This window comes from Grampus griseus (assembly GCF_964374135.1).
Source record: "Grampus griseus genome assembly, chromosome: 15".
Taxonomy (NCBI): domain Eukaryota; kingdom Metazoa; phylum Chordata; class Mammalia; order Artiodactyla; family Delphinidae; genus Grampus; species Grampus griseus.
In genome coordinates, this window is record NC_139009.1 from 25,354,724 (window position 1) to 25,368,010 (window position 13,287).

Here is a 13,287-nt window from a genome sequence, read left to right on the forward strand (position 1 = left end):
TAGAAATCCTAGCATATTTATGTCCTGAATGTGGAAGGCAGTACTTGTAAGTGATGAACTTGGATATTTAGTTGAATTTCCAACCCGAGTGTGAAGTTACCTGTTTTCTTCTTGGTGCTAATAGTAAAATGTGAGAGGAAAGAACTGTTGAGCAACAAGCAACTATCACTTGACAATTTGAGAAATTCTCAGTCTATCCAGATTGCAAAAGATGCTAAAATTAGAGATTTGCTGTCAGAAAAGCATGCTCTGGAGAAAAAGCCAAAGATGTGGCTGTTCAACCTTTGCTGGTGCCTCAGAAAAATCAAGATGCTAGTGCATTCAGTCACACAGAGTGCTATTTGAAGAGATCAGTCATATTATTCATGGATCCCCTCAGCCATCTAAACAGAAGCCAAGAATAGAGAAAGTTGTGTGACAAGGGTAGCAAAGTCAAAGGAGGAGATGTGACTGTGGAAGCAGAGGTTCAAATGAAGCGGCCAAAAGCCAAGGAATGTGAATAGCCTCTAGAAGCTGGAAAACACAAGGAACCCACACTCCCTGAGAGTCTCCAGAAGGCACACTTGATATTTAGGATCAAAAGCTTTGATTCTAGCTCCCTAAGACTCTCTTTGGATTTCTGACCTCTAGATCTTTAGTATAACAAATTTGTGTTGTTTTAAGTAAGTTTGTGGTGATGTGTTATAGCTTACCATATAGGAAATGAATACAGATTTTAGTCTGTACTTTCTTAGGATGTTTTTGTCTCATTTTGGTATCAGGGTAATACCGTCTTGTAGAATGGGTTGGGAATTTCTAATACTTCATATTAAGAAAACTGTTAGATGGATTTTTCTACAGATTAAACACTAAAGATTACAAAATTAGTGATAGAGAAGATGCGTCAAAAGAAATCATCCAAACTGAAGCATGGAATGTATAAGGAATGAAAAGAACATAAGAGCTATATGGACTTGTAGCTAGAAGTGAAAAATTCTGATGTGAATTTATGGTTGCAGAAAAAGAGTGGATTGAAACAGGGACAGAAACAGTACAGAAAGGAAGAAAATTTCCAGAACTGATATAAAACCTCAATCCAAAATTCAAGAAGCTCTGTAAACCCCAAGCAGGATATTCATATTTAAGAACATTATGATAAACTGCTTAAAACAAAAATAAGAGAAGAGCTTAAAACCAGCCAAAAAAGCAGTCAACTCATTTCTTTTCAAAACAGTAACAATAACACTGACAACTAACCTTTCATCAGAAACCTTGGGAGCCAGGGAATTACATCTTTGAAATGTAAAGAGAAAAAAAATCTGCCATCCTAGAATTTTATACCCAGTGAAGAAAATTTTGTACATTTCCCTCCACATTACTACTCTTTCAATAAAAGGTAAATTGGTAAAACAGAATAACAGGTGTAGGATTAACTCTCCTGTATATATAAACTCTGGAAAGACTAAAAAAAAAATGTTGAAAGGCTCTGGAGAGCGACTAAAAGTAGGCACATATTGAAGAGGATTTAAACACAAAAAGAATGGAACCACATTGGGTGAGATTAGTGTCTACGTGACTTTTCTCCTGAGAGTACTCCTCAGGCTCTGTGGGGTAGGATGGTAGAACTCATGCAAAAGCTACAGAGGAGTTTGGTTCTTCCATCCTGGCTGGAAATTAAAAGGGGAGGAATTCAGAAAGGAGGGAACCACAGATGGGGGAGCTCCAGGAATTCTGCACATGAATTTCTGCACAACAATAGCTGACTCCTGAATTACGGATACATAGGTTTCTTGAGGGAAAACTAGAAGGGTGAAAGAGCTGTCCAGAGATTTCAGCGTCTCTCCAGCATGGAGGAGACAATTTGCAGTTCTATTCCTTCCAAGTTAGAGGTAAAAATCTTGGCTTTTCTATTGGAATTGAAAATGAGTCACACATTAAGAGTATAGATGGCATCCCGGTAATCAGGGATTCACTTGAGAAATAAGAGCAAAACCAAAATAGACTCTCCTAATAAATTTACAGAAGGCCTCAAGGTGACCTATCAGTAATTTAACTATTTTCTAAAATAAAACTGAACACATTGCAGAGTGTGATTATAGAAGTAAGAGTTACTACAACATCTCATCAACAATGTACGGTGTATAATAGAAAGATTACCAGACGTGCAAAGAAATAAGAAAATGTTACCTGTGGTTAACAGTAAAATAAGTCAGTGATCAGATCTTATTCACATTTTGCCAGTTGTCCCACTAATGTTCTCAAGGGCAAAAGGAAAAAAAATCAATTTCTTTTGCATGATTTGAGGGAGGTAATCGTCAGAGATTCAGTTCAGGATCATATATTGCATTCAGTTGTCTCTTTAGTCTCCTGTAATCTGTAACAATTCTGTTACCTTTGTTTTTCATGACCATGGCATATGGAAGAGTACAGGCTAGAAATTTTGTCTATATATTTAGTCACAGATATACATGTTTCTATATATTTTTTCCTAGACTTGTTTGCTTATAGGGCATGGAATCAGACTACCCCCAGCAGTGTGTACATTCCTATATACCATATCTTCTTCTTAAAATACCGTTTCCACTAAAACCAGTGCCCCTTGGAAAAATTCTCGGATTGGGGCAGAGAATGTACAAGATGAGCCTAGATACAGAAGCCTGCTTTAAGGGGGTTCCACTGACCAAATCTGATTCTCCTTGGGCATCAGATAAAATGATAGTAACAGATTATAACTTATAGAGTAAAATTAGAATCCATACAGATATAAATAAATGAATGAATAAATAGATGGAGAAGAAGGAAACGTTTTTGTGAACAGTTCAGTGCCAACTAATGTAGCAGGAATGGTAGAATTAGAAAATCACCATTTGGCAACCACTGTAATAATTATTATTTCACACAGCATAAAAATGCTAACTCTAATGATCAAAGTTTAGTGCAAAACAGGGTATTTATATAGTCTCAAAGAACCTGTCTACAGATACTTAACTAATTCCAAAGGAGAAAATAGTCATTTTTAGAGTAGAGATACTTGGCAGACACCACCATACTCATGGTATCATGTAACTCATTTTAAAAAACATGTCCTTTTACTGATTTTTTTTTAAAAATTTATTTTATATTGGAGTATAGTTGATTAACAATGTGTTAGTTTCAGGTATACACCAAAGTGATCAGTTCTACATCCTTTATTGATTTTTATATTCTTATATTTTAAGGAGATCATTTGAATTCAAGTCTTTAGTTTGAATCTGATGTTGAAACATACAAATAGCCGAACAAAATTGTTTTTTCTTTAGGTGAGTGCTCCAGTTGTAACATCTACCACTCAGGAGAAACCAAAGGATAGTGATCAGTTTGAATGGGTGACTATTGAACAATCAGGGGAATTAGTTTATGAAGCACCAGAAACCATTGCTGCTGAACCTCCACCTATCAAGTCAGCAGTACAGACCATGTCTCCCATACCTGCCCATTCTTTGGCTGCTTTTGGATTATTTCTTCGTCTTCCGGGCTATGCTGAAGTGCTACTAAAAGAAAGAAAACATGCCCAGTGCCTTCTTCGCTTGGTTTTGGGAGTGACAGATGATGGAGAAGGAAGTAAGTGTTTAGTGTTATTAATGAAATTTAATGTAGGTAGGTTGTGTAAAATTACTCAGATCATTACCTATTATTCATCATTTATTTATTTCATAGTTTAGCTACTAGATAATTTCTTATTGGCAACTTAGTTCCAATAATAGATACAATAAATCCTAAAGAAGCTTCATTTTCACTTCTTTATTCATTCAAAAGTTATATATTGAGTGCTTACAAAACTGCTGGGCACCGTTGGAGGCATTTAAAGATGAAGCAGGTATTTAGATCCTGCCATCAAGTAGCTAATGTGTTCCAGTAATAGCAATGAGGAATGTATATACGCATATAGACTTAGCAAGTTATAAAAGCCTTGAGAGAAGTACAGTATTATGGAGGCTTACAAGTGTGAGATCATTTCCTTACTACCCAGCAATGTGAATAAAACAGCATTGTAGTTTTTAGTGGGGCCTTGAAGGAAATTGTCAGTGTAGGTTGAGAATGGTTATTTCAGAAGGAAGGAATGATTTGAGCAGTGTTTATATGCTCATATGAGAGGGGATAAGTTGGCTGATGAAATTTGCATAAAGCAGGACTGAGAACTCATTTAAAAAGTTGTTATTGATAACAGATCATGGAAAGGCTTCTTAAGAACTTCAGATTTTATTCCAAATAGTAATTAAAATTTATTAAAATATGTTAAGTGAAGTAGTGATATGATGAGAATCTTTTTAAAGAATTCTTCAGTGAATCTGGTAGCAATATTTAGATTAAAGAGAAAAGAATGGGGCTTCCCTGGTGGTGCAGTGGTTGAGAGTCTGCCTGCCAATGCAGGGGACACGGGTTCGTGCCCCGGTCCGGGAAGATCCCACGTGCTGCAGAGGGGCTGGGCCCGTACCGCAAAAAAAAAGAGAACAGAATGAAGAAAATATTATAACAATATACTATATGATAGTCTATTTCATAATATAATAATAATAGAGAATAATAATAGAAAGCTATGGTGATTATTTCCATTGGGCTGGCAGTTGTGTTAATAGAAGAAACAAAGAAAAATCATAGGGTAGCCTAGCAAGTACATTTTCATTTGGTTTACCTCTAATTCTTCAATTACCATTACATTTGATAATTAGTATTTTTTAATCTTACTTTAAACTCATGTGGTTTTGATTAGAGGTGATATCTTTCACATGCCATTTAGAAAGTATACACTTTTAAACCCTGTACAACGAAGTATATATAATCCAATAAAATTATATGAATTTATTCGTGAATCCTATAACTGAAGCTGTTGAATATTCATTGCATGGACTTTTTCTTTTGTATTTTCATATTGATGGAATTCTTCAAAAATGTTGACATAATTTTAAATATTTTTGTAATAATTGTTATTAAATTACAGTGTCTATATACTAAATAAGTCCTGCTTGTTTGGTTTCATATATAAATTGTATATACTTATTTTAATAGATCGGGAATTTCTAATTGCTTCATCTGATTTTTTAAGTACCTAGAGGGATAAGAACCACAGTATTTTAGGACTCCATTATGAGATAGTAGGTGTAACACTAAAAAGGAAAAAGAATTGTCTTTAGGTCATTTCAAACTATTTCTAGTGAATATACAATGAATGTTTATTAAAAAGCATAATTCTGACATACCTTTTTACAGTAGTCTCATCTCCCATTCATTTAGGAGTGGGTGTTTGTTTGTTTTGTTTTTTTACATTTAAGGCTCCTCCCTAGCTAGAACATAGCACAAAACTTTATTGCAAACAAAACAAAATTGTTACACTCTTGCATTCATGGTTGAAACTACTTCCAAGGCAAGCAGTTACTTTCATACTCTTGTAAGAAACTTTTAATGCTTCTTTTTTAGTTGTTAGTTTTTGCTTAAATTCTAGATTATAATAATTTTGACAGTCTGTAACTTTTATCATATGAGTATATTTCAACTTTCTTTTGGAGTTTATGTATCTGATGTCTTCTTACTGAGCTTTTCTAGACACTTTAATATTAAAGATTAAGATATCACTATTTCTGATATTATTTTGTGGTTGCTTTCTAATAAGTATAATGAAATAATTTTATATTACATTGCCATTATAAATTTGTGAGCTTGTGTGTTGTTCCTTATTGTGTTTTTAAATATTTTTAATTTTGAGTTCTCTTCTCCTTTTAATCTAGGTCATATCCTGCAATCTCCATCAGCCAATGTGCTCCCAACCCTTCCTTTCCATGTCCTTCGTAGCTTGTTTAGCACTACACCTTTGACGACTGACGATGGTGTGCTTCTGCGGAGGATGGCATTGGAAATTGGAGCACTACACCTCATACTTGTTTGTCTCTCTGCTCTGAGCCACCATGCCCCACGAGTTCCAAACTCTAGCCTCAATCAAACAGAGGTAGGTTCAGTTGTTGTTGTTGTTTTTTTAAAGAAGGTGTCATTTTATTTATATCTATTTTTGGCTGTGTTGGGTCTTCGTTGCTGCGTGTTGGCTTTCTTTAGTTGAGGGGAGCGGGAGCTACTCTTCCCTTTGGCGCATGGGCTTCTCATCACGGTGTCTACTCTTGTTGTGGAGCACAGGCTCTAGGTGCGTGGGCTTCAGTAGCTGTGGCACGTAGGCTCAGTAGTTGTGGCTCACGGGCTCTAGAGCACAGGCTCAGTAGTTGTGGCACACAGGCTTAGTTGCTCCGCCGCATGTGGGATCTTCCCGGACCAGGGACTGAACCTGCATTGGCAGGTGGTTTCTTAACTACTGCGCCGCCAATAAAGTCCCAAATGAGCTTTTTAAAGATGTCTTTTAGAATAGTATCAAAAATAGAAAATGTCGGACTTCCTTTGGGGGTCCAGTGGTTAAGACTCTGTGCTTCCAATCCCTAGTCGGGGAACTATATCCCACATCCTTTGGGTGGCACGGCCAAAAGAAAAAGAAAATATCTATAAATAAATCTGAAAAAGATGTGTAAGACATCTCATAAAATATATAAAACTTTTTAGAAAGACAATTATTAATTAGACTTTAATAAACTGAAGCATCTGTCCATGTTTACCTCTCACAGAGTAGAAAATACGGCATTTCATTAACATTTTATTTTTTTTGACCGTGGCAAAAATTAAAAAGAAGGAATACAGTGAACAATAGCTCAACGGAAAAAATATCAAGGCATCACCTAACAGAGACTGTTTTAGGAAATGACACCAAATAAGAAGGAAGAAGATAAATTATTAGGAAAAATAGTCCTTGTTCAACCCTTAATTTAGGAAAATAATTTCAGTGATTCTGATATTAGCCAGTCTCCAAGCAAATCTGTCTTTAACTGGAAATCTGACAAACTTTGAATAAAATCTTCAAATATATATGGTTTTGTGATTTAATCTTAGTTTGATACTTCAAAAACACTTCAAGATAACAAAGGAGTAATCACTCTTAAGAGTTTTTATGACAAAAACTTCAATGTATTCAAAGTTTAATTTAGTTCTAAAATTAAATAAGCATGCTTTATATAAACTGACAGGTGATTATTAGATTTCTTAGCTTCTTTAGCAATGGCAAAACAGGGGTGAGCCAGTCTACATTACTCAGTTGAAGTTTCCTTTAATTGAAAACATATGACACCATTATAGATTCATCCTAAAAGATTTGGCTCATATCCCTATTCCTTTCACTGTTTTCTCTGTTTAATTTTGAGTTATTGACTCTTTAGGCCCTAAAATGCTTTGACCTATCTATTCCTGGGAAACATTGTTAAAGTTTCATTTATCCTTTTTAAAAAATAATTAATTAATTTTTATTTTTGTCTGTGTTGGGTCTTTGTTACTGCGGGCAGGCTTTCTCTAGTTGCAAGGAGTGGGGACTACTCTTTGTTGCGGTGCGTGGGCTTCTCATTGCGGTGGCTTCTCTTGTTGTGGAGCACGGGCTCTAGGCGCGTGGGCTTCAGTAGTTGTGGCCCACGGGCTTAGTTGCTCCACGGCATGTGGGATCTTCCTGGACCAGGGCTCAAACCCATGTCCCCTGCATTGGCAGGTGGATTCTTAACTACTGCGCCACCAGGGAAGTCCCCATTTATCTATTCTTAAATATAAGCATTTGTTCCCCATTTTTCCCTTCCCCTAACCCTTGACAGCTATACTTTGCATTCTGTCTCTGTTTATTTACCTACTCTGGATATTTCATATAAATGGAATCATACAACATGTTAGCTTTGTGTCTGTCTTCTTTGACTTAGCATAATGTTTTTGAGTTTCATCCAGGTAACATGTATCAGAACTTCGTTATTCCTTATGGCTGAATAATATTCCATTGTATGTATAAACCACAGTTTGTTTATCCATTCAGCCATTGGTGGGCTTTTGGGCTGACCCTTTGGCTATTGTGAATGGTCTTGCTATGAACATAAGAGTAACGTATTTGTTTGAGTATCAGTTTTTATGTCTTTGGATGTATACCTAGGAGTGGAATTGCTGGGTCACATTGTCTTTCTTTGTCTAATTTTTTTAAGGAGTGCCAAACTGTTCTCCATAGCAGCTAAACTATTTAAATTTCTACTGATAAATTTTTGATGATAAATGAAACCAAATAGTAATACATTTTAATTTTTTGTTATAAGCCACCAGTATCAAGCTCTCACAACCCTACATCAACAGAGGAACAGCAGCTCTATTGGGCCAAAGGGACTGGCTTTGGAACAGGCTCTACAGCTTCTGGATGGGATGTGGAACAAGCCTTAACTAAACAGAGGCTGGAAGAGGAACATGTTACCTGTCTCCTGCAGGTATATTTGCAAAGTTGATATTGTCAGTGATAGTAGTTAAATTTTTTGTTGTTGTATTGATTTTTAACTATTGTTGACTATCCATCTCATCCTAAGCTACTTTTATACAGCCCATTGTACTCCTTGCTCTCAGTACATTTAAGATACTGGACAGAGATTTCTCTTCCCTACTTGTAACTCTAAATTCTTCCCTCTTAGCTTCTTCACTGAGAGGAAAGTGACAAAGATGAAATTATCAAATAACTGGACTGTGCCATGTCTACTTTCTTCTGGTCAACTTCTCATCTAAAGTGCTATATCTGGACTCTTTAAAAAAATCTATTTTTTTTATCTTTGTTTCTCACATTGTTCTATAAGTTTTCTAGAACTGGGCAAGGTGAACTAGCTTATAAAGTCTTCAGTACCACAGAAATGAGAAGAGTACGTTCTTAAAGATTAGCTTTTGTTCCTGGATCAACTAATTGACTAAAATTAGTTGTCCATTTTTTTTTTTAGAGCATTGGTGAAGTCTTTGAACATAATTTTTGCAGTTCTAGGATGATAAGCTTATTCTTGTATAAAATTCTAAGATTCCATCACCCTCAAACTATAAACTGAATCTATTCAATGAAATAAATAATCTCAGAGTTCCTACTAAGCTTTTAAGTTCATGTTCTTAGGTGGATTGCTTCTGTATGTCTGGTCATACAGTACGTCATCATGGAAAGCATACCCTCTTTTGAAAATCTAAAGAAAAAACGTCATTTTTAAAACATGTAGTATGAGGCATTGATTGAGTTGAAAATACATTCTCTTGGTATTCAGATTGACTAACATAAAATATGGGCTTTTAAACTACAAAGATAGAACACAGTTTAAATCCAACAATTTTTATTTTTAGGTTCTTGCAAGTTATATAAATCCTGCAAGTGGTGCTGTAAATGGAGAAGCTCAGTCATCTCACGAGAGTAGAGGACAGAACAGTAATGCCCTTCCATCTGTTCTTCTAGAGCTTCTCAGTCAGTCCTGCCTCATCCCAGCCATGTCATCTTATCTACGAAATGACTCAGGTAAATCACACTGTAACTAGTCCTTTGAAATATCTTAGTGGATGATTACTTTTGTTTACTTATTTTATCATTATCAGTTTAAATAATAAGGTTCAATTGAATATTTGAAATTATCCTTCACTGATATATATAGGTGTGAGTTTGATGGATTTATTTCTTAAAATTATTTGAGAAACAGTTAGTTGTTTTAGGGGGCCCCTAATTTGTTACTATGTAGTCATCTATAACATAAATAAAAGTTTTCATTATCCCTTTGTTTTCAACTGTGAAAATACATTTTTTTCTTTTAATAACCTGTAACTGAAAATGATAGGGCAAAGGCTAGCAGTTTCATGACAATATTCTGATCTGAATACGATTAATTGAATTTCTATGTGTTTTTAATGGTTTTCTCAAACAGTAGTTATTTGAAGAAAGGCAGATAGATGAATTATTCAAGTCCATAGATACTTGACAATGGGTATTAGTTTTTACAAATTCAGTAATAAAAGTACCATAGTTACTTACTTTGTCAATATACAATTGATTATTGATTGAAACTAGTTCATTATTTTCTTGGTTGTGGAATTATCTTCCAAGAAATGTATTCTTTTCCTAAATAAGAATAGAAAGTTTATGTTTTATTTAGACACTCAGTGACATACAAGTATTGCCAAGAAAAACAAACAGTTAACATTTCCTTTTAGCCAGGACCTTTAATTTTATTTATTCATTTTAAAATTTAAAATATTTGCTCTGCTTCTTATCTCTGCTTTTATTCATATTCTTACTCAAGAAAATAAACACTTACACATTTAATTATATTATTAAGGAAGAATAGGTAAGGAAAGCAATGGAAATGAATCTTGAAGTAGTTTATTTTGATTTGTGGTAGCAGTTCAAATGCAACTGGATGGATGGAAAATGTACTCGTATTTGAGAAGGGATTACTGCCCATATTCTCCACTTTGAAAAGTTTATTGTGATTCCAAACACACCATTTCCTAGCCTACCTCAAACTTTTTCATAAAAATATTGAGGTGTTATGTAATTGATTTTTTTTTTTAGATTGACCTGTTTGATCCATCAGACTTGTCTTTTTGAAAAAATAGATGTCAAATGCACAATATATTTTTTGATTAAGTAAAATATTTGGAGCTGTAAACTTAAGTATTTCAGATCAGTGCCGCAATTTAACATTAAATCGTTTAGAAAAATTGAACAGAGTAAGATAAGGTTTCTCTTTACTTCCTTCCACATTGTTAAAATATTATTAATCCTTTTACTTTCAAACTGTATGACCTCTCAGAAATTTTTAATTTTGTCTTGTTCGGAAATTCAGTCCTTGTGTAACACTGAGCTTTTATCTTTATGGTTCAGAATCAAAAAGGAAATCTGGTATTACTTACTTTTACTGTTTAAAATAGTCTATTCAAGTAGGTGCACTTTCTGTTAAGTGTGTATTTTAATAAATACGCCTTGATTCTGGTAAACATATGGAATTGCAGAGACTTAAGGTAGTCTGTCTCGGAACTACTTTAGGAATTTAACGTTTGCCTTTCCTTTGTGATTACTTTCCCAGAGTAAAGACATTTCTTTGCCCAAGGTTGAGATTTATATGCTTGAATCTGGTACTTTGTCCAGTGGTATAATTTTAATTTTAATTGATAGTGGTATAATTTTAATTGATAGTGGTATAATTTTAATTGATAGATTTATATTTGAACCACATTTATATTTGAACCACATTTTGTAACCACATTACAAAAATTATTTTGAAATAAGATTTTAAGTTAAGGTAAATTAATATAAAATAATTAACTTAGTTAAGATAAGTAGGTCAGATAATTGGCAGAACACCTCTTAAATGATGTTTTCATTTATCAGAGAAAATTTTTTGGAACTTGGGATATATTCAATCCATAGTTTTTAAGGAACAAGGTATATCATTTAAGTATGCCCATTTAGAATATTCTAAATATGAGTTATAGATGTATTTCAAGAAAATGTAACTTAATATATTAGTAAATATCAATTTTGGTTAAAACGCTAATTTTTAAAGTGACATTTTAAAATCTGAACAAATTATCTAGTCAGTCTTCTCAGAACTTAGTAAAATTCTTATTTTATAAAATTAGTCTTAAGTCCATTTTCCAGTTTTGTCATTGGTCTGTAGAATATTATTTTTGGCCATTTGAGGGGTTGGGATAAGGTACAGCATCCAATACAGAATCTGTTACTTCATGTAATTGTCATATCTTTGTTCTCCTTTAATCCAGAAAAGTTCCCAACTTTTCTTTGTCTTTCATGATATTGACATTTATACAGAATACAGACTATTTTATAGCATATCCAGCAAGTTGGTTTTTAAGTGTGAGAGCAGTGCTAATAATTTCGTGTGAGATGTTATATTCAATGGCTTGCTTACGTTGCTAGCAGATGATATGCAAAAACACAAGCCGAATGTAATAAGCTTTTTCAAGAGCTGTAGTAAAATATAGTTAACCTTTGGGAGATTGGTTCCAGGACCCTCCACCAAAAGCAAAATCCACAGGAGCACAAGTCACTTATATCAAATGGCATAGTGTTTGCATATAAGCTCTGCACATCCTCCCGTATGCTCTAAATCAACTCTAGATTACTTATAATACCTAACACAATGTAAATGTTACATAAATAGTTGTTATGCTGTATTGTTTAAGGAATAGTGACAAGAAAAGAGTCTACAGGTTCAGTACAGAGACACTCATCATAGACCTAACTACATAGTACACACCAGCAACAACAACATAGTTTCTTCCTTTCAGCACATACAGACTGCTTTCATTTAATGAAAGAGAAATACATAGAATGTTTAAAATCTAAGTACATATAGAAAATATAGTTATAAATAGAGAAAATATAAATTTTTTCTTTTTCTCACACACACTGTGTTAACACTCACCAAAACCCTGGTTCTTCTCTTTTGTTAACCGTCATGTGATGATGATGATGACTGCTGTCTTATGCCTATGGTGAGGCGACAGATGTGTAGCATGTAGGTAAGCAGTGAGACATCAGGCTAACTTGAACCTACTGACAGGACATCTGTGTTGGAAGAACCAGCTTCTAATTGCAGATGTTGATACTTTGGAGGAGGTCCAATAATAATGATGTCTTGATGTGTGGAGGTTGTGAGCTGAGGGTCTTGAAGTATTGAAGATCAAGTCTTCACAATTGCACGTGCTTTAGTTAGAAACATTGTTGTAAGCTGTTTCCTCTTTTCTTTGCATCATCAAACAAATCTTGCAGTGGTTGTACTTATGTTGTTATCCCTCGGGTGACACGGAGGTTTCATTCCATTGGAGGATGTACTCAGGATCATATCCTTTAACAATTCCACCTTTTGAAAAACTGCTGCAAATTTTTCAAGTGTCCAGATTGATAGCCCTGCCTCTTCTAGATCTTCTGCTGCATCATCATCATCATCATCATCATCTGTCAAGGATTTCAGTAGATCTTTGAGTTCCTTGTTGGGAAAGGTTTCTCTGTGTTCTTCTGTGTGTTCCTTGTTGTCCTCACATCATATCAGTGAAGTCTTCTCCACCAACTTCACTTGCAATATTCAAGATATTCCTGACTTCTGCATCAATAATGGGTAATCACTGACTACCCCACTCCATAATGGCTTCCAACATGCATTAACGGTCTTGGGCTTTAGGGCATCTGCAGCCTCTGCAATAAGGACAGTTTCATCTATAGTTGTGAAGCTCTTCCATAAATCCACGATGCTGAAGTCAAGGTTAGTATCAAGGGCAGCAGGGATCCTCCTGAAGGTGAAGTGGGTGTAAGTCACCTCAATAGTGCACTTGATGATCCATTGGTCAAGTGGCTGTGGTAGTGAGATAGTGTTAAGAGGCAGAAACATCACTTCCATGTTCTTGTTGGCA

At 34.7% G+C, this 13,287-nt stretch overlaps 1 protein-coding gene across 1 annotated transcript in view; it reads left to right on the forward strand.

Annotated features, from left to right (window-relative positions):
- Positions 1–13,287, forward strand: part of BIRC6 (baculoviral IAP repeat containing 6) — a gene marked incomplete at its 5' end in the record, with an annotated part of 244,882 nt that overhangs the window by 171,941 nt on the left and 59,654 nt on the right. The window contains 4 exon segments of the mRNA XM_082671758.1: positions 3,279–3,579; positions 5,742–5,959; positions 8,166–8,330; positions 9,211–9,379. Of these exon segments, the coding sequence (XP_082527884.1) occupies positions 3,279–3,579; positions 5,742–5,959; positions 8,166–8,330; positions 9,211–9,379 (853 nt within the window).